The sequence below is a fragment of the Thalia democratica genome, chromosome 2 (genome assembly GCF_965202585.1).
Source record: "Thalia democratica chromosome 2, ktThaDemo2.hap1.1, whole genome shotgun sequence".
Classification (NCBI taxonomy): Eukaryota; Metazoa; Chordata; class Thaliacea; order Salpida; family Salpidae; genus Thalia; species Thalia democratica.
In genome coordinates this window covers 42,711,861-42,730,120 of record NC_139166.1, presented here as the reverse complement: position 1 = coordinate 42,730,120, position 18,260 = coordinate 42,711,861, and the positions used below count along the sequence as shown (strand labels likewise).

Below are 18,260 nucleotides of genomic sequence, written 5' to 3'. Positions count from 1 at the left end.
AAGATGTACAAGGTAAAGTTCATGTTGCAAAAGAAATGGTATATATAAGCCCATGTACTGACAGGTTTTTCCTTTCAAGAAATGCCTGCATAACACTTGGCATAATAAATCATGATTTTCCTCGTATTGGTGCGACCATTGAATCCTGCACTGTCCATGAAGAACTGCAAACTTGTGATTGTATACCTAGAACTCCTCCCCCTGATAGGCCAAAGGAGTTGCCATTTGCTTGCATTCCTGCAAACAATCAAAAAATGAGAGAATGGCTTTTAGATAGGTACGCATCATCTACATTTAATAAATGTACTCACCAATTGCTTCCAGAAATGACAGGTCCACCTTTGAAAATTCATATTGACCCAGATGCCATTCCAAAAGCAATATCAACTGCTTCCCCAATTCCAAAACATTGGGAAAATGAAGTAAAAGAAACTTTGGATAGGGATACTCGATTAGGTGTGCTTGGTAAGACTCCAGTTGGTGTTCCGTCTACTTGGGTACATCGTATGGTTGTGGTTGCTAAAGCTGATGGTAGCTGTAGAAGAGTTGTTGACCTTTCACCTTTAAATAAGTATTGTGTACGAGAAACACATCATGTAAAGCGTCCATTCATTCAAGTATGTGAAATTCCTGCAAACACCTGGAAAAGTGTGACCGATGCATGGAATGGGTTTCATTCAGTACCACTTCGTCCAGAAGATCATCATCTCACAACATTTCTCACTCCATGGGGGAGGTACTACTACAAAGTAGCACCACAAGGTTATTTGGCAAGTGGAGATGCATATACGCGCAGGTATGATGAAATCATAATAGATATACCTAGAAAGACAAAATGCGTTGATGACACTGTTTTATGGGATGAGAAGTTGGCTGATCATTGGTGGCGTATGATTGACTATTTAGATTTAATGGGGAAAAATGGAGTTGTACTCAATCCTGAAAAGTTTCAATTTGCACAAAAAGAAATAGACTTTGCTGGCTTTACTATTACGAAATCTGAAATTAAGCCACAAGAAAAGTTCATAAATGCTATTAGAGATTTTCCTATACCAAAGTCAATAACAGATGTGCGATCATGGTTTGGTTTAGTGCACCAAGTTTCACACTACAACCAATTGACTTCTTTGATGATTGTGTTTAAGCCATTATTAAGTCCAAAAACTAAATTTTACTGGAATGATGAGCTAGATGATACATTCTACAAATCAAGAGAAGCTATAGTTGCAGCTATAACAAAGGGAATACAAATTTTTGATTTGGGAAAGCCCACTTGTATACAGCCAGACTGGTCTACAACTGGTATTGGTTACTTTTTGTCGCAGAAACATTGCTCTTGTAAGTCTGCTGTGCCAGGATGTTGTCAAACCGGATGGCGTATTGTTTTAGCAGGCTCTCGCTTTCTTAGACCTTCTGAATCACGTTATGCTGCGGTAGAGGGAGAAAGCCTTGCAATTGTATGGGCACTTGAGCAATCACGGTATTTCACACAAGGATGTGATAATTTGTTGGTTCTGACTGATCACAAACCACTGGTTAAATTATTTGGAGACAGAACACTTGATGAAATTGCAAACCCCCGCCTTTTCCGGTTAAAGCAGAGAAGTCTTTTATGGCGATTCAAGATTCTACATAAACCTGGTAAACTACACCTTGCTCCAGATGCAATGTCACGTCATCCAGTGGTTACCGTACATAAAACAAAAGATGAAGTTGAGATAAGTGCTTCTGAAATTTTAGCTGGAATACGTTTGCCAGACAGTGAGTGTATCATTGCAAGTAATCAAGTAGGTGACAATTTTCAAGCTGTGACTTTTGACCGAGTTAAAGAAGAAACTTTAAAAGATAAACAAATGATGAAGCTTATTCATTATGTTCAAGTTGGTTTTCCAGAGACCAAAGACCACCTACCATTAGAATTGCATGAGTTTTGGATAGTTCGCTATTCTTTGTTTATGATGGATGGGGTCATTATGTGTGGTGATCGTAAACGAGAACTTGATCATAATAAGTTTCTATCAACTAGCAGTATACTTAAGGATGATGTGTATAGAATTGTTATTCCTCCATCATTAAGAAAAGAGGTTTTAAGAGTGTTGCATTCTGCTCATCAAGGAGTCACTGCAATGAACGAGCGAGCAAAATCGATTGTTTATTGGCCGGGAATAACAAATGACATTCAAGGCTGTCGGGAAAATTGCAATAGTTGCAACTTAATTGCACCAAGCAATCCTCGCCTACCTCCAATTGAACCATTGATTCCAAAGGTTCCTTTTGAGTCAATTGTTTGTGATTATTTTCAGTTCAAAGGTTGGTATTATTTTGTAGCTGCCGACAGACTTTCAGGATGGACAGAACAACAAAGAATCAAATTGGGTACAAATGATTCTGGTTCAAAAGGGCTGTGTAAAGCTTTGCGTCGTATTTTTGTGACTTTTGGTGTTCCAGTTGAAATATCTTCTGATGGAGGTCCAGAGTTTTCTGCAAAAGTTACCAAAGATTTTCTGAAACGATGGGGTATACACCATCGTATGTCATCTGCATATCATCCAGTGTCAGACGGTAGGGCGGAATTAGCAGTAAAGGCTTCTAAGCGATTGTTAATGGAGAATGTTGGTTCAAATGGTGAACTAAATAATGACAAAATGGTACAAGCTTTACTTACGCAGAGAAACACGCCTGATCCAGGATGCAAACTATCACCTGCACAGATCCTTCTTGGAAGAAATTTAAAGGACTCCTTGCCTTACCTCAGGAAGAGTATCATGGCTTACAATAACCCGCAGATCTTAAACATTTGGCGTAACGCATGGAGTAAAAAGGAAGAAGCTCTTAGGTCTCGTTATGTTAAGTCTCTCGAGAATTTAAGTGAGCACACAAGATTGTTGCCACCATTGAATTGCGGTGATCATGTCATGATACAGAATCAAGCAGGTAAATTCCCTAACAAGTGGGGGAAAAGTGGTGTAATAGTAGAGCTAAAAGACTATCATCAGTATGTTGTCAAGATTGATGGATCAGGTCGCTTAACTGTACGAAATCGAAAGTTTTTAAGAAAATTTAACCCTCCTGTTTGCAAATCTCAAAATAGTATCCCTTATCTTAGAAAAGCAAACATACCAACGCAGAAGTTGGTTTTTTCTGGCAACTATGAGAGAAAAGATTCCAAGGAAAGTTTTGATTGTGTGCGCTCCCATAAAGGAATACGTTTCAAAGCTTGAGATAACTTTGACAAAATTTGCAAAGCGAAACCAGCTACCTTCCTTTCACCTGAGGACTCAAATTGCACTGATGAAAGCCAATCCTCTACAAATCAGAAAAATGGTGTATTGTCTCGTTTGGACCCTAATGATAAATCTAGGGTATTTGAAAGAAATTTAAATGACGATGGAGTATTTCCAGAAAATGAACTGCGTCGTTCCAGTCATGTAAGAACCCGGAGAAAGATTTATGATGCCGAAAGAGGTACATACAAACCTGTTTAAACTGTTGTTAAAATTAATGTTTTTGTACAAATTGTAACTATGTTTATTGTAACATTTTAATGATTTACGTTCGTTTTGAGTGTTGTTTCGTTGATGTTAGCACAGAAAACGGTATTTAAGTTTGCAATTTTGTAAATAATTTGTTTTGTTAGCTAGACGTGTCGTTTCATCTCCTTGGTGATAAAATCTGGGGGGAGATGTATAAGTATTTACCTAGCTTTCATTATGTTTTCTTGTACAGATTTTATCATTCTTTTAATTAGTTTGTAAATAGACTCAACAAAGAAAGATATATTTATTTAAGCTGAAGTGACAATTTTTGAATAGATAAAAAAATAATAGAATTGTTTCTATAAAGTTTGAGCATTGTTATTGTTTTTAAATATATAAGACCAACTTAATTAAAAAATAAAAATCTTTTTATAATTTTTCTATGGTAACTTTAAAAAAACAAGGAAAAAAAACGCTATTTTTCTTTGTAGCTTTTATGATTTTAGTTTTTGGTTTGTTACAAAATTTTTTTAAAATAAAACTAATAAAAAGTAGTAGTTTTGTATTATTAACAGTAATAATCTTTTTATATGCAGTGTTACTTACAGTTTTATTTTATAAACCATTTCTATAAAGTCTTTACGTAGAACTGTACCTTGATCTATAAATTATTAAAGTTTTTAAATGATTGTGTTCTATATAATGGTTTGGTGTAATGCTGTGTTTCCTAAAGTATACACTTTTTTATGGCACTTCCACAATTTTGTAGCGAAACGTAGATTTGTTTCCAAAGCAGGCCTAATAATAATTTTTTTTTTATCTAGCTGCTTAAGCTATAAGCTTAACTTTACTCTTAACTTATTAAGCTAAACGTATTTTGGTCTAAAAATAAAAAAATTAAGATATTTAAACAGCTAGATTTACAAAAGCTAAAGTGAAGGAAACTATGCACCCGTTTAGATCATTGACAAACGACTTAAAAACAGTTTATAGAATTTATTTAATGTATTTTGATTAAAGGTTGCGTAAAGTGTATTGATAGCAAAAATATTTAAAATTTGCTTAACGATTTATTTTATTTGTCGATTGTGGTAACACAAAATAGCTTTTTCGTTAAAAAGCAAGTTATCTTATATTAAAAAATCTGCGCACTTAAATGCTTTATCTTTTAAATTACAACAAAACTAGATTTAAAAAAGCTCATTTAACATAAACTCTTTAAAAAATTAAATTTATTTAATTTGTGGTATCAAAAATTATAAAAAAAAGTGAAGTAATGTAATTTAGAAGTTTTTATTTATTTTCTAAACTTAGATTATTTGAAATATTTTCAATTTTACTGTAGTTAAAATTTTTTGTTTTTTTATTTCAATTTTTAATTTAGGAATATACTGTTTTAATTAAAGTTAATAAAAAAATGCTTTTAAATTAATACTTAAAAATGTTGGTATTAAAATATATAATTTTTCATTTTAGTATGAATTGATTATTTTATTTAATTACTAAAAAAGTAATTTTCTTTTAAAAATAAAAGCATATTTTTGCCCTGCTACTTGAGAAACCATTTTAGGTAAAACACAAACTAAAAAAGCCAAAAAAGGATAAGATAAAGTAAAACTAGCTTTAAGTATACTCTGTCTTGCAAAACAATTGCTTACTGTCTTATCTCAATCAAGGCTTAAATCTCGTTTGCATTTGAAAATGGCCCAAAACATTTCAGAAAAAGCTTGTGTCTACGCTTCCATCATCTTGGCTGATGACCAGATTGAAATCACAGTAAGTATCATAAGTTTTATATTTATATTATATATAATTACATGTTAGATAGTTTGTTTACTAAATAGCTTCTTTAAATTTTTTTGTTATAATTTAGAAGAAATGTATGAAAACTTATATAGAATATGGTTTAAATATTCATGAAATTTTGTTACAAATAGTAGGTTGGTACATTAACTTTATTGTAATCAGCTTCGTGTGCTAAAACAAACAATTATTCATATTCTTTTGTTTACCTGAATTTTAACCTTGTGAACTCATTTACCTCAAATTAATAATGCAGATATAACTATTATACAATCTCACTCTAGTAGATTAATCTTATAAGTTGTTTATTTGTTTTAATAGAATGTTGTTCATCATAAAGAAGGTGACCATATGGTACTGAATTAAGGATATAAGTCCTTAGTTAAAATATTTGTCCTACAGATTGTATTATTAGTCTTAATGGTTTCCCAGTATGACTACATTCCTCCACATTTTTAGAATTTACCCAAAATTTTCTATATTACCCTGTGAACTTTTGAGTAGGTGATGTAATGCCACTATACGATTTATTAGCAGTATTAATGAATATTAATATCAAACTTCAGTAATGTATTTCTGCTAAGTGCTATTAATTATTCTCTAGGTTCCAATACTTTCAGTTATATTGTCTTGATTAAAGTATGAAAAGCATTATTTCTGGCTAAGCCTCAATGCATATCTTATGAAACTAATATTTATATAAAAGTAGTGTATATGCCTAGGTCTTTGATATACTAACAACTAACAGAAGATAATTATTAATATTAAAATGAACTCAGCCTATTAAATTTATTAATTTAAATAACTCAGCCTAATTGATTTTAAATTCTAGCTGACTTGAGACAAGTTTGTTTATTTTGACAAACTCTGGATATATTTAATTACTATTTATTCTCAGAGAATATTTTAATTTTATTTTTGAATATGTTGTTTAATTAGTTCCATGTTTGTAATTTTTAACCTATCATATTAAAGAAGAACTTAATACATTTTTTTTTTTAAAGTTGTAAAAAACTTTTACAGGAAATTGAAAATTATAAAGATTTTGATGTCAAAACACAGTTTATGATCACACATGACAGTTTCTAGTCTTTCAACATAGTTTGAGAAAACTTATATTTATTTATATTAATAAGATAATGTTTGCAAAATTTTATGTTGAAATAATGTGAAATAAAATTTCATTACTAATAAGTATTATAATTTCAATTAGTTTGATTTAGTGCGTATTTCAATAATTGTGGTATATGTGAAATTTTGTGCTTTACATAGTAATTTTTAACAATAGGTTTATCTAATTAAAAAAAAAAATTATAATAAGAATTTAATAATAGTGATGTTTGCCAAATAGTATCTGATTACCCTAAAACTCAACATAACTTGTTGAGTTTTAGTTGTTTTTACTATATTGAATTGGATTATAACCTGGTTATAAATTAAATAATATTAAGCATATGGTTTTAAAAAGTGATCCTATAATATAGTCACTTATTAATATATTTTATATAAAAACTTATTAAAATACGTTAAACATTTAAACAATTTAATATTAATTTAATAAAAGTATATTTTCAATTTGCTTACATATAAATACTTAATAACAAACTACTTCTGGGTTACCACTTGATTTTCCTCAATTAGATTGATAAAATACCATGAATACTTAGTATGCTTAGAATTCTTCTATTTTGCCTACTGTTGGACCAACTTGTAGTTGCTCAATCATAAACAAAATAGTTATTCAGTGAAAAGTAGTATTTTTTAACAACTTGTTTTCTTAAAATATTAGTTAAAGAAATTGTAGCATATTTCAGCCTTTATGTTTTATGTTAAGTGATACATTTCCAAAAGAATATCGCATTATATTCAACATAGTGATTAGCTGATTAAAAAAAAATAAATATTTAAGAAAAAATATGGAGAATATTATTTTATAGGCTGACAAGATCTCTGCTCTCTTATCTGCTGCCAAAGTTGAAGTTGAGTCCTACTGGCCAGGTCTTTTTGCCAAGGTAATTAATTAATATTTAAAAAATATAACAAACTGATTTGCTTTATTAAAATTTTAACTTTTACTTACAACTTCAATGTGTTATAAATGAGAACCTTTTGTTAAATTGTTTTTATAAAGTAGAACTAATTTAAAAAATAATAATAAATTTACAGGCTGTCAACGGCATTGATGTGAAAGCCATCGTTGGAAACGTTGGTGTTGGATCAGGAAGTGCCCCAGCAGCAGGTGGAGCAGCAGCTGGTGGTGAAGCAGCAGCAGCTGAAGAAGCTAAGGAAGAAGTCAAGGAAGAATCTGAAGAGGAATCTGATGACGATATGGGATTCGGCCTTTTCGATTAAGTTAGTTTAAGTTAAATTAGTTATCTGATGACAAGACATACAGTATTTATTTATCTGTTACAATATTTCTAAACTGTGTCACAAGTGTCACAACTAGAATTTAAAACAAGCTTGAAATAATTATTTTTTGTACTATATAGTGCACTCATTGTTTCCAATTTTTTACTCAATCATAAAGAAAAAAACTTTCTTAAAAATTTGAGTATATAGCTTTTTATTTCCGATGTTTTGTCATGTATTTAATTTTAGATGAAAAAAAAAAGTTTTTAAAACCCCTTTTTAAAACTTGCCGTTATTAATTTTTACTAATATATTTTGTTCTAGACCATTTTGTATAACAAAATATTGTGTTTAGCATGGTTGATAATAAGTGTTTAGTATTGAATACATTTATATTTTGATCCTTAAATAAATAACATAATTTAAAACGGTTGTCTTTGTACTAATTACAATTTAAATTACAGATTCTCTCACAACGTCAAAAGGACCTAGCAAGACCAAGGTCCATTCCGATCTAGGAAATTTTATTGTGTACTAATAAATAATAAACCAAATTTTTGTGTATTTGTGTAATAGAATTAATTATTTAAAATAGAATAGATAAAATTACATAATAAAATTTATTTAAATACTATATAAAAATAAAGTTTATTGAAATAATTAGATGAAAAGTTATTGTGACCAAAAGATATAAAAAAAAAATTATTCATTAAACTAAAAATTAAAAATAATTTTTTAACTATAAAGTGGCTAAAATAATATTTATTATTTACATCAAGCAATTGTAGTACTGTGTCATATTGTACGCTAGTTCTTGAGTGAATAATAAAGTAATTAGAATCTTTTCCGCGAATTATAAACCTACACATTTAATTAACAACATATTAAGAGTCGTTCATCATGGTATTATATAGTAGAGCCGTAATGTTGTAAAAATGCCGCCGGAATGTAATGTAGAGAAAGTTAGAATTAGCAACCAGGACAGCAAAAATATTCCTAAGATTTAGTTGGCAAACTGCAAAAGGATTTATGCTAGTTGAGGTCAAGTGCCTTATAAACAATAGAACGCTCCAGTAAATTTATAAATGTTTTAAAAGGTAGCCTAAATTAGAAAAAAAAATTACTGTGCAACAGGCAGGGTTGCCGCTCTACCTGCTGTTTGACAATTTAGGCGAAAAAGTCTTGAAATTTTAACAATTTTCATATGTTCAGTAATAAAATTTCGTTTTGACTCTATCATAAAGATAGATTTTTTTCATCAAAAATATTTATTAAGAAAGAAATTTAAAATAGCTTTACAGCATCTTTTCAATGTTTTTATACAATTTAACACAGTTTCTTACCTTGAACTTAATTTTTAACTAAAAGTAGACTCAAATATGTGTATTTTACAAAACCTGGGAAAAAATTTAGGAAAAATTAGTGGCAAACCTGAACAGGACATTCTTATTTCCAGGGGTGCCACAAAATTAGGAACTAAAAAAAAACAACTAAAATAACCAAAATTTTGACATGCGAACTAGTATAATTTCGATTTGACACAAGAATTGTATCATATAGATAATATTTTTTGTAATCAAAAAAAAAAAAACACATTTTAAGTTTCTTTATAGTATCTTTGAAATGTTGTTATACTCTTAGACATAGTTTTTTTCCTTTAACTTTCATGAAAATAGATAAAAAACGTGTACTGTTACAAGTATGGAGTAAATTTGGCAACCCTGTAACTCTATCAGTTTTAACCGCTTTAACACTATATAATACTTCCTCGCTGATAAATACAGGGTTGCCACTTTACTCGGAATTTGACAATTTAGGCAAATAAAATAACCTGAAATTCTAAAAATTTTCACATGTTCAGTAATAAAATTTCGATTCGACACATTGTTTCATCAAAATTATTTTAGCTAAAATATTTATCTAAAGTAGCTAGACAGTATCCTATTTAATGTTTTTATACTATTTAACACAGATTCTTACCTTAAACTTGACTATAAACTAAAAATAGACCTAAAAATGTGTACTTTTATAAAACCTTGAAGAAATTTGGAAAACCCTGAAAAGTTTTTGAAAAAACGAGTGGTAATCCTGTATACATACTATTTACTTACAAGTGATCATTTTGTGATCAAAAAATAATGGTTAATTTAGATAAGTTCGTATTAATGTAATCTACAGATTAAACAAATATTGTTCTTTAATTTCAATCAAAAAATAAATTTTCTAGGATTCATAAAATTCTACAAAAGCATTGTTTGGTAAACAAAAAGAGTTTATCATCTAAATAATGTACTCAAAACAAAAAAAAAAAAGAACTTTTTTATAGAAATTTAGAACTTTTCAAGCATTTGTACTAATAATTTGTCTTCAAATAGTTGAAAAAAAGTCAAAATCTAGTAATCTATTCGATTTTTTTTAAGTATTTAAATTGAAAAAACTTAGAAGTTGCCACTTTTTCTAAAAGAATTAGCCTGAAGCGCACAAACCCCGCTGTGTGTAGTTTTATAAAATTTCGTGTTGACAGCCTTGCAGGGTTGGTGCACATCAGGCTAAATAAGTTTAAAAAATTGCAAAATGTCTGTCTTTTGGTTGAAAATTTTAGGATTTCAGTTTATGTCATTTCAAATACTGGAAAACTTCTGAACTAAAAAAAAGGAGAATAGCTTATATTTCTAAATCTTATTAAGCTTCGAATTCGTTTTTTAAACTAAATTAAGTTATTAAAGGTATAATCAGTCAGTATTTGTAAAAACAAATGCTTAAAACAGGATTGCCACTTTACCTGGAAAAACCTGGAATTTGAGAAATTGTGAAAAAAAACCTAGAATTTTAAACAATTTTTACATGTTAAGTAGAAAAAATTTGATTTGACACAAAAAATCTACCATATAGATAAAAAGTTTTTCTCATCATCATAATTTTTTTATTTAAAAACATATTTAAAATAGCTTTACAGTATCTTTTGAATGTTTTTATACTATCTAACACAGCTTTTTACCTTAGACTTAAGTTTAAACCAAAATAGACCTAAAAACAAGTAGTTTAAAAAACCTGGAAGAAACTTTGAAAACCGGAAGAAAGTTTGCCAAAAGTTAGTGGCAACACTGTTAAAATTTGTGAAAGTATGTTTTTGAATTTATTTACATCTATTATATATATTTACAGCTATTTTTTTCAGAGCTTAGTTGCTTTAACTGTTTTGATTTCTAATTTAGAAGCTTTACACCTAATACATTTTATACTAAAACTTTTAGCAGTTTATTCATGTATTTTACTGTTTGTTTATTTAAAGTTATTAGATACATTCACAAGACTAAAACTTCCTTATGATATAAATTTCTATCCATATATTCATAGTAGAACTATACTTTTACAAGTTATTAACTTATTAGTAATTTTTATTTTACTTTTTTTTTAATTTAATAGTGAATTATCTCAATTAGGCAATTTTAATTAGCAAAATGAAGCTTATTTTAAAATTTTGTTTTTATTTAAGAAGTTCAAAATAAGTGATGAAAGCAAGTAGTTTAAATAACCGGTAAATAATAAACTTATTTTAAAGAGTTAATATTTTTCAGATTTAGTTAACTAACTACAATTATATAAGAGATAGCATTAAGTCAAAAGTTGGGAAAAACTTATTTCAATGATAGTTGGAACTAGATTTGATTTTGTTATTCATTTACAGACTTATTCAGAGGTTTGTTTTAATAAAAACTTGTTGACCAGTAATGTAACTTATACTTAATGAATTCAAGGATTATTTGACACGAATCCTGTATTACAATATGTGTGGTAGATGCAACCAAGCCACAAAACTTGATAAAGATAACAATTTATTGAAGCAGAAATTACAATGACCAGTTTAAAATAAAAAAGTAGCTTGGTAAGCGATTGATAGATGTTAAAAAATAATTTAGTTAAGTTTTTATTTGAAAGTAGTGTTTGTAAATAATTAATGTGTTAAATTACTAATTAAGATCCCCCGGTACCCAAACTGACTTCTAAAGGGCTAAAAATATCAGGCTTAATCGGTCAAAATCAGGGTAAATTAAAAAATTTTGCGCACGAACCCTGGCCTTCACAAAAGTTTACTGACCGGATTCGATTGCATAATCAGTCGCAACATATATGCAGTTGAAGCAAAACTGATTAATTGTTTCTTGACGATTCACACTAAGCTGCAATTATATTTAAAAATTTTAATAGCCGTACATCTAATGCAGGAGTAGTTTTAACTTTTAATATAATTTTCAAATAGGCACTTTTCGTTTTGTTGATAAACTGCTGCCTATAGTATATAAATAGGGTTCCCAATTTCTTAGACTTCTCCAGATTTTTGCAATTTCCTGAAAAATCTTTAGATTTTCCTTGATAAAATTCAAGAATTAGTGAAAATCACTAGACTTTGCTTTTTTTTAAAGTGCTACAAATTTTTACAATATATGTTTTTTTGTATTTTAAATATTTTTTAGATTTTGAGTATATGTTCTAAAACATAGACTTTTAAAAATATTGTAAATTTGATAGGATATTGCACAGTATTTTCATTTAAGTTTTTGTTAGCTTTCATTTTACTTAATGTGAAGGAAATAAGAATTAGTTGCAACAAGAAGAATTATTTTACGAATTACTTCATTCTTAAAATGATTCATTTCTATTAACTATAATTACGCTTACTATAATCAAACAAGAGTTTTTTTTTAAAGTTAAGTATTTTAAGTGTAAAAAGTGGTATTTTTTACGGGTGCACGACTGTCAAAACTCCAACAATTCAAGTTTTAATAATGTAGGGTTAACGTCAAATACTCTTTCAATAAACGTTAAATTAACTAAAATATATTACCATTACAGTATTATTAATAAGATATGTATGAGTATATTTATCATTATTTTTATCTTAAACCATTTTATGAGATATGGTAGTATACTAATAATTTATAGTAATAAAATATATTAATTCTTTGTAGTTACTAAATTTGTGTTTTTATAAATATTATAAAAAAAAAGTTATTTTTACCTATTTATCCTTGTTATTAAAACCTACATAAGTAATTTTTTCAAATATATATATTAATTTGTGAGACATGGCCTGTTGATAGAGCAGCTAAAATTCGTAGGGTGTTAAAAACAGTAGAGAAAAATTTTCTTTTATCTTTCAAAGGATCTTGCAAAATTCTTTTTAATTATGTTTCGGGTAGTTTGGTAGCTATAATCTACAAAAATAAATTAATAAAGCTATCTTGGAATTGAAATTTTTTGCTCAAAATTAAGGAAATGTTTTGATAAAGAAAACTGAAGAGAGCAGTTGTTGTGCTTTTTATTTTGATAACATTTTTAATTTGAAATAAATCTCGGTAGGATATCATTGTCAGATTTTTTGACGATAAAAATTTTAAGAGTAATTGTAGAAGGTTCCTGTAGAAGAGACTCTTTAAGTGACTGCCCTTAGAACTCGTTTTGAAACGTAAGGAGGCTTGAGTCTAAAATATACCCTAGAAATGTATCCTTTTTCTAATTATCTCTCTATCCTTTTTTTGAAACAATAGTTCTATAAGAATACTTTGGTAAAAATCCTAATATAAAACTTTTAAATGTAGGCATATTAAGCATTAATTTTGATAATGCAGCAATATACTTAATAAAAATAAATTTCTACGTATACTACATTTCTGCGTAAGTAAACCCAATACAGGTAAAATAATCCTAAAGTTTCTATACTTTTCTATATTTTACCTTTTTCAAATAGCAGTTTTGAGTACGAATCGCTTCAATATAAGCGATTCGTACTAGCTACTGCATTGCAACTACTTAAGCATAATACGAAACGCGTTTAAGGAGTCATTAAAAAACCATTCTCCATCATTATGACCAAACTAGGTAAATGAAGGCTAAAAAGTATAAAAACTACAAAATAAGAAAAAAATAACTTCAGTGAAAGCAAAAACGAAAACTAATCTAGCATTTTCATTTAAAAATATTACTGCTAATAAAAAAATAAATAAATGACAGAAAATATATGCGACTAAAGTAAACTGTAAAATTATATACCTTATGTAAGAATGGAGATTGCGGACAGAAGGTTTTTAAATTTTAAAACGCAGTTTGTGCCCAAACACAGCTTTTTATCGAACTAGAAACATTATGCTTGATACTATTCATTAAATGCTTATAATGCATTTATACCATTACTTAAAACTTATAACTTAAAAGATTGCTTTATGATTAAAACTTATTGGACTGCATGTTTTTTTGCTTTTTGAGATTTATAAGTAGTTCTAGAAGGGTACTGTAGACTTTAAGTTTCTAAACTTTAACCATTGGTATACTAGTAATCTGCAATTAGATCTACTATAGAGTATTTATAGGATTAAATAAAACATTAAGACTAAAATAAGTGCTGAATAATTGTCCTAACAGGCGTCATTAAACTATTCTTAAGATCAGCTTTAATTTATTATATTTTGATACGCTAATTAGTCTTAAAAGCATTTTTTATTGGAAACTTTTTATCGTAGATTATCTCTTCTATTTAAACTTTTTTAAAGTTTTTTGTTACGGGTTTGATATGAAAAAGTAAAAACTTGTTTAAATAAGTATAAGGTCTTTGACTTTTAGAAAATAAAAACAAAATAAATGCTCAATTTTTCCTAATACGTAATGTGGTGTACGACTCGATAACCGAAAGGTTCCTTTGTACACCAGTTCCTTAGACCAAACTTTTTGAGAACATTTTTTTATCGTTCAATAAACAATATATATAATATTTGTACTTAAAAAAAATATAGCTTATTGTTCTTATGTCTACTTAACTAAATACTTAACTTAAGAATTTTACAGATTTATTATGTTTATAAAGCATCTACAAGAAATTTGGTGGAAAAGAAACAGTCAAAAGGTTATACTTTAGTTTGGACCTTTTTCTCCTGCCACTAGAATAATCATAGTTTGTTCTTTACGCAGCGTTCGTTTATAAATAATAAAATTAAAAGAGACATTGCTTTTGAAGCACAATTGATTTTTGATTAAACAAATTATTAAAACAAAATGTGTATAATTAGATAAAACCAATCTAATGTTTCAGTTATATAATTTTGGTGATCTAGCATTTTATTTTATTTTTTCAAGAAAAACATATTTTTAATTTTATTGAACTTATCAAAAGGTAATTAAAAGCATATCTGAGAACACAGGCATATTTTCATTTATATCGAGAATCATAACTTAATCCTTTAAACTTTCAATCAAAGCTACTTCAACTTTATTAACTGTAAGAAATCAAATTTTAATTCTTGAATATGACCTATTTGCTAAGATAAGATAGAGGAAAACTGAAACAGATAAATTAAAACATTTAAAAGCAATATTTCTATCTGTAGCTATAAAGTTTCACTACAATGTGAAAACTTAACAAAAACAATTTTTAAAGTTGAATTTAAAACTCTCTTTTTTAACTCAACTTAATTGACGGTATTTTTGGAACAGTATACTTTCTTCTACAAAAACTGGTTTGTTTTTCAGTTTAACTAGAGTGCTAATCCTTAAGTATACATGGTAAAATCCTTGTTTAGGATAGGAGAATTGTCTTCTTTAATTTTGCGACACAAAAATTTCTGCACTTGATCATTTCATCTTTGGAAGTTTAAGCTTTAAATCGATAACTTTATGCTGTAAAACTACATATTGTATTTTATACTAAATGTTTTGCGTGGTTGGGCTTTTCGGTTGAAATTCTCGATGTGTTTATTCTTCAAGCAAATTTTTTTTTCGAAGCTGCGCTTCAGACTTTTTTTTAGTCATTTATTTTTCTTTTTGGGTTACCTCACGTGATATTGCATTTGTGTAATTATGAAGATAGTAGTTTAAATATATACATTAGTTTTAATTATTATTATTTTCTGTGCTTTCCTTTATAAAGCTATAGAGTTCAGTCTTATACCCTACCTAAAAGATAGTTGCAAAAATTTGTTTTTTTTTATTTTTTCCTAGTTTATTGACTTAAAAAGTTATTACTAAAAACAAAATTTATTTATTTATTCATATTTACATAAAACTTTTATTCCCGTTAAGGAGCAGATTGAGTTCAAGATACTTTTCACTATTTTAAGATATTTGTAGATTTCTCTTTTTACGTTCTCTCAAAATAATTTGCCTGTAAAAAATGTAGTAATTTTATTAATATCTACAAGCCATTTTTTTCTTTTTCTAAAATGGTAAATATATTTTTTTTATATGGCTAAAATGAATTTTAAAGTATACTTATTTTTCATACTTTTTTAATTTCTTAAAAATAACTAATATTTTACAAAAAGAAAAAAATGGCTTTTAGATATTTATGAAACCAACATACATATTTTTTATTTATTTCAAATATATAATACTTTTTAAATTGTGGCCTTTAAATTTTTTTTTAGAACTTGAGTTGTCGGAATTTGAATTGTCATGTAACCGTTTAAGAATAGAACACTGTTGTGAATTATTTTCATTATTTCTAAAAGCAATATTAGGTCGCAATTAATTCTCATAAGGTGCTTTTCTGTCTAGATCTAAATATTGAATCGATTTTTGAAACGTGCTCATTATCTGAACTCTAAAAATCAATTGCATGCCATTATGATTTTTCAAACTATTCTTATAACTTTTTATTTCTTGTTAAATATATTAAAACGTTATTTAACTTGTTCTTAGTTTTCTAACTGTACTAATTTCATATTTTCTGCTGGTTTCATTGTTGCTTTCACTGATTTATGCTTTTTATTTTCAAAATGTGGTTGCCATAAAAGGATACTATAAACTACTATATACCGTTATCAAAATTAATAACATTATTTTTTGAGTACTCCGCTCCTAAGTCTACAAAGACTATGTCTATTTTTGAATATATTAGACTTTTACTATTTATTTAATATATAAATACTCATAGGTAGTTCTCAATTAGATGTTTAAATATGAGTTTATTTACAACACAATAATACAAATCTGATACAAAAAACTGTAACAGAATTATAAAACAATTAAATGACAAAAGTAGTGTAATAATATGGAAAAGTTACGCCCGCGACTGTGTTTCCACATCTACTGCTACCACCAGTTGTTATGAGTTGTTTAAAAAAGAAAACGAGTGTTTTTGTCGAGGATTTCAGGAAGAAATTATATTTTAATAAAATAGTAACTAGATTGTAATTAAATGATTTTAAATTTAAAATAAAAGTTTCAATTTTTTTTTATTTAAACTTTATTATTATATATTTATATATTTTTTTATTTTATTATGTTTACAGTCGGTAAGCTAAGAGTAAGAAGTTTATTTACGGTAATAAAAACGTATTTTCGCCATATCTCTAAACATATTAAAACATTTGGAAAAAAAGAAAAGTTTGTGGGTAAAAATTCGACCATAAATTTTTTTTTTTCAAATGTATACTATTAGTCGAGTTGTGGTCCTTTAAACTTTTTTTTTTTAACCAGTTAGAATTGTTGGAATTTGAATTGTTTAAATTCGAATAATCGTGCACCTTAGCGGATAGCGTTTTTGTTCTTTTCTTTATATTTGTATATATAATTTTGTTTATTTATAACACTTTTTTTTCTCGTTTTAACTATTTTTGTATTTATATTTAATTTTAACTAGGTTTTATGTAAATGTCTGTAAACATTTATTAGTAGTGTATATAAATTTTTATTGATTAAGCTTGAAGACTCTACCAATATTTTTTTTTCATTTGTAGCTCATTATAATTTTGATTAAGTTGGATATGCAACTCGATAACCGAGAGGTCTTTATGCATATCCAGGTTCTTAAACCAAAAAGTTTTGAGAAATTTTTTGTTTTTGTTCGATAAACCACTAATAATAAAAACCAATAAATATTGATTTACTAATTACAGTAAATCTAATTTCAACTTTTTTGTTCTAAACAGAACTTGGCAGCGTTTTATCAGTAACAAGCCTTTTAAAAAATATTTTTTTTCCTAGAACGCCACTGTGTACGAAAAATAAAACTAATTAAGTTTACATTCAAATACTTAATTGTGATAGGTAGTCGTGAAACTAGCAGCATGGTTGTTTCTTGAATGTTTAAACTGTACATTAAAACTATAAATGCAGTAAGTTTGTCAAATAAGGTACTAAAGCTCAGGTTTTTAATACTTTTAGATAAATCAAAAAAACTATAAAAATTGTTGAAGTATCAAATTTTAAGCGACTATTCTTTATATTCTACCGAAAATAAATTGAAGTACTACTTTTTATATTAAAGCATTTACAAAAAAACCCATCCTAGGTTTAAAGTATAAGGCAAGTCATTTATTTTTGCTTTTGGTAGTCTAAACTTTCAATTTATAAGTAAACTAATATTTGGAGAATTTTATTGACGAGCAGATCTGGCCCGTGGTTTGTAGTTTACCTATATCTATTTTTAGAAAGTAAACTTTAATTTTAAAATAACAGGTTTTGTTTATTACTTTCTGAGTTTGTGTTATGACCGCCGTATTTTCTTTACGTAAAATATCTCAAAACCATGTTTGTTTTAATATATTTTCTCGTATTAAATAAAGCTTTTTATTAAAAAGCAGTGAAAAATATTTAGCAAAAAAAAAACCTTTTAGAGTTTTCTGCGAAAGTTTCGAT

General features: G+C 27.6%; 1 protein-coding gene across 1 annotated transcript; it reads left to right on the top strand.

Moving 5' to 3' along the window:
* Positions 1-5,108: 5,108 nt before the first annotated feature.
* On the top strand, positions 5,109-8,185 carry LOC145849830 (large ribosomal subunit protein P1-like). Its single transcript, XM_082954906.1, has 4 exons — positions 5,109-5,252; positions 7,217-7,291; positions 7,446-7,631; positions 8,096-8,185. Exons 1-3 carry the CDS (start codon positions 5,178-5,180, stop codon positions 7,629-7,631), a joined length of 336 nt encoding a protein of 111 aa, XP_082811032.1. The 5' UTR covers positions 5,109-5,177; the 3' UTR covers positions 8,096-8,185.
* The last annotated feature ends 10,075 nt before the right edge of the window (positions 8,186-18,260 follow it).

Bases quoted from the DNA above. Each gene is read 5' to 3' on its own strand.
- LOC145849830 (XM_082954906.1), top strand. From the start codon at position 5,178: ATGGCCCAAAACATTTCAGAAAAAGCTTGTGTCTACGCTTCCATCATC. The intron at 5,253-7,216 runs GTAAGTATCATA...ATTATTTTATAG, and splicing joins ATGACCAGATTGAAATCACA to GCTGACAAGATCTCTGCTCT. The intron at 7,292-7,445 runs GTAATTAATTAA...ATAAATTTACAG, and splicing joins GGCCAGGTCTTTTTGCCAAG to GCTGTCAACGGCATTGATGT.